The 3206-nt window shown below is 55.3% G+C and overlaps 1 protein-coding gene across 1 annotated transcript; it reads right to left on the bottom strand.

The window, feature by feature from the left end:
- Nucleotides 1-202: 202 nt before the first annotated feature.
- Nucleotides 203-1320, bottom strand: LOC101785539 (ethylene-responsive transcription factor 4). The gene has a single exon (XM_004970194.3). It carries the CDS (start codon nucleotides 1224-1226, stop codon nucleotides 501-503), a length of 726 nt encoding a protein of 241 aa, XP_004970251.1. The 5' UTR covers nucleotides 1227-1320; the 3' UTR covers nucleotides 203-500.
- Between the last annotated feature and the right edge of the window lie 1886 nt (nucleotides 1321-3206).

The following is a 3206-nucleotide window of genomic DNA, read 5'->3' as shown; positions in this document are numbered from 1 at the left end:
CACTGATCAAGCAACAATTAATTGTCGTGCCGCCGTGACGGCAACAAAATACTGAGCGAGCTGGATAGGCTGCAAATACAGCGGCGCCCAATAAATGGTGACCGGCGCTTCCCAACCAAGCTAGACACCTTTTCTTGAATGGAAAGATCGAAAGGAAACGTCTGAAGCTCTTCTGGACATGTTTCTGCTGTGTTTTTTCCTCTGAATAATAATTTCCTTTTTAATGGTGAATAATAATATCCTCATAGTACTAATAAACTGAAATACCAGTACATAGTAATTTACTCCATATCAAACGCCGGCTTGATCTGTCTAGACAGACGAACAGATCTCAGATCAATTCCGTCCTCGGCGGAAAAACTATTTACACAAGGTTCCTCCGTCTCTCACAGGCTACTAAACAAAAATACAGGCTAGAGGACCAAAAAAAAACAAAAGTAATATTCCTCAAGGCAAAAAGGAAAGAAACTACTAAGTCGTCAGCTAAACCGCCGGTGTGCCTAGTTCTCCGCCGGCGGCGGCCAGTTCAGATCCAGATCGAAGGACACCTCCTTCTTTGTGGTCACCGGGGGCGGCGAAGGGGTGTGATCGACCACCGACGAGGAGTCGGAGTCGCTCTGCGCGACTGCGGCCACGGTGACCGGCGGCGGGGCAACCTTGAGCATCCGGTAGCCGGCCGCCGCGGCGGCGGCCGCTGCCGCCTGTTCGTAGAAGAAGTACGGATGCGGCGTCGGGCGCGCGACAGGGTAGCCCTTGAACGGAAACCGCATGCCGCCGGAGGAGACCGCGGTCACGGCCGCCGCCCGGTGGAAGAGATCGAGATCGAGGGCCGGGGGCAGCGGCATGGCCTGCATAGGCGCCTGGACGCCGCAGGCGCTGCCGCCTCCGCTCGAGTCCACGGTGCTGTTGCTGCTGGGGCTGCCGGCGCCGGCGGCGACGGGGCACTGCGACGCGAACGGGAAGTTGGTCTTGGCCTTTGCGCCGCGGAACTCGCGCGCGGCGGCGTCGTAGGCGCGGGCGGCCTCCTCAGCCGTGTCGTACGTGCCCAGCCACACGCGGCTCTTCTTGGCAGGGTCGCGGATCTCCGCGGCGTACCGTCCCCACGGGCGCTTCCGGACGCCCCTGAAGTGCGGGCCCATGCCAACGCCTCCGACTCCACCGCCGACGCCGAGACCGAGGCCGGTCGCCGGCGGCACCGGCGACTTGTCCGCCGCCCGGGGCGCCATGGCGTACAAGTGGCGTGTGTGTGCGGGTCTTCCGGTTCAGGGAGGTGCTGCGGGCGGGGGTGTGTGTGTGGCGTCTAGGATAAGGCGAGGGGGGAGGGGGCGGCATTTATAGGCGGGCGCGGGGGTTAAAAAAGGGGAGCAGGCAGGGGGAAAGCCCAGCGCGAGTGGTGGAGCGGCGAGAGGGAATAAACTCGGCGCAGTCAGCGAGCGGTTTGACTGTCCTCTCCTCGCCGCCGCCCCTCGTCTTTAGCGAGGCGGCCATTAATAAAATAAGCCGTTTTTCCGCTTCCGCCACCTGCCGCCTTGCGAAATTAACGTATGGCCGGGTGGCGTTTTCCTTTCAGGTACCCGGAGTCTGCCCGTTTTGTGCAAAACCTTCCGGCTCGTCACAGTTTAAATTGCACCAACAATTGATTTCAATGTAGTATGTGCTGGAAGTGTGCTTACTCTCTAAGTACTTTTCACGAGCTTTGCCAAATCCATTCATTTCGGCATTTTAGGTTGGCTAAACCATTTGTGTCCATAATTTGATCGTTATGATAAAAGGAATATCAAGTCTTGTTGTATGGTCTAGTGCTTGAGTTAAGGAATGTCATGGTCTTTGTACGTCTGATGATCATATTGACCGGGGAGGTAATTTTATTTTGCTCCTTATCTTGTAGCAGTATATGCAACTTTAGCCATATGAATATGTACCAGGCAATGGTTTATGTTATTGTGTTTCTCCGGGCAAATTCAAGCATAGGTTCTTGTTGTTTTGACGATACCAAACATAAACTAACATACTCCCTGAAAACCCAACAAATAAAGTGTTCATTGTTCTTGCATTTGGGAATTTTTTCTTCCACTGAACTCGTTCGGTTCTAACACTTCAAAATTAATTCTTTGAAAACTCTATTATGTTTATGGAGGTTGCCAGCTCGACCAGTGTTTCTTTTCGTTTCGTAGAATTTTCAATGCCTCCTAAACTCAAATCACTTAAAGATTTACTTGCTAGTGATATTATGCTTTACTTTTGGTTCATTCGGGCACATATAGAATCATTTAACTGTTAGATTCATGTGATGAAGTCAAAATTTACAAAGCCTCTGATGATATTTGGGTTACCTATGAACTTTCAGCTTATCTCCGAAGCTTATTCATATGATTCGGTTTGTGTTTATTCAATATTGATGGCTGTCAATTTTGTTTCAAGTTTTGAAAGATGCGCTGCACTAGTGGACACACATAATTGTTGAGACGGTGGTCTCGCCGTGTGTCCTTTTGCGGTGAGTGATAATGTCCAAATCAATGGGCGGAGCAGCTAGTTTCCCTGCCGGAAGCTGGGATACGCGGCGAGCACTTGAGCAGAGGGACACCGAACGAAAAACCGGACGCGCCAGGGCTACAACGAAAACTCCTCAGATATCCCAAAAGCGAAGCGAGCGCGGAGGAGACAGACACGGACGCAAAGGCAGAGCCGCCACCCCGTGGGCCCCGCCTGGAGCGGGGGAGGGAGCGGCACGCCACGCAGCGAAGCGAGGGAGCACGTCGCGGCCCGGGCGCGGCGGGCCCCGCGGGGTGAGGAAGACGACGCGTCACGATCCGTGCGTCCCGAGCTGGGGTCAGGCAGTGGCGCGCCGCGCCCGGGGCGGCGTCGGCATCGGCCGCGCACGCTGCAGGCGTAAAGACACGTGGGGCCGCGGCGGCCTCCACCGCCGAGCTGTCGTAGCGTTCGCGTCCATCCCGCGCACGCCTCCTTCCCCCACGCCGCGCCGCGCTGGTAACGGATCGTCAACTTGAGCGAACCCAGCGGGGGGAGGAACCTTGTCGCGCGGGGAAGCTTGGTGCCGGAAGATACGCCGCTCGCGGACAAGACTCGCTCTCGATTGGATGGAAGAGGGTGGAGCTGATGGTGTTTTTTCCCCTCGCCTTGCGGCCTTGGTGGGTGAAAGGTGCGTGCTGATGGCAGGAAAGGTGGACCGAATTTCTTGCCTTTCT

The sequence above is a fragment of the Setaria italica genome, chromosome V (genome assembly GCF_000263155.2).
Source record: "Setaria italica strain Yugu1 chromosome V, Setaria_italica_v2.0, whole genome shotgun sequence".
NCBI lineage: Eukaryota > Viridiplantae > Streptophyta > Magnoliopsida > Poales > Poaceae > Setaria > Setaria italica.
Note: the sequence above shows the minus strand (reverse complement) of the source record. Positions and strands in the feature narration are given on the sequence as shown.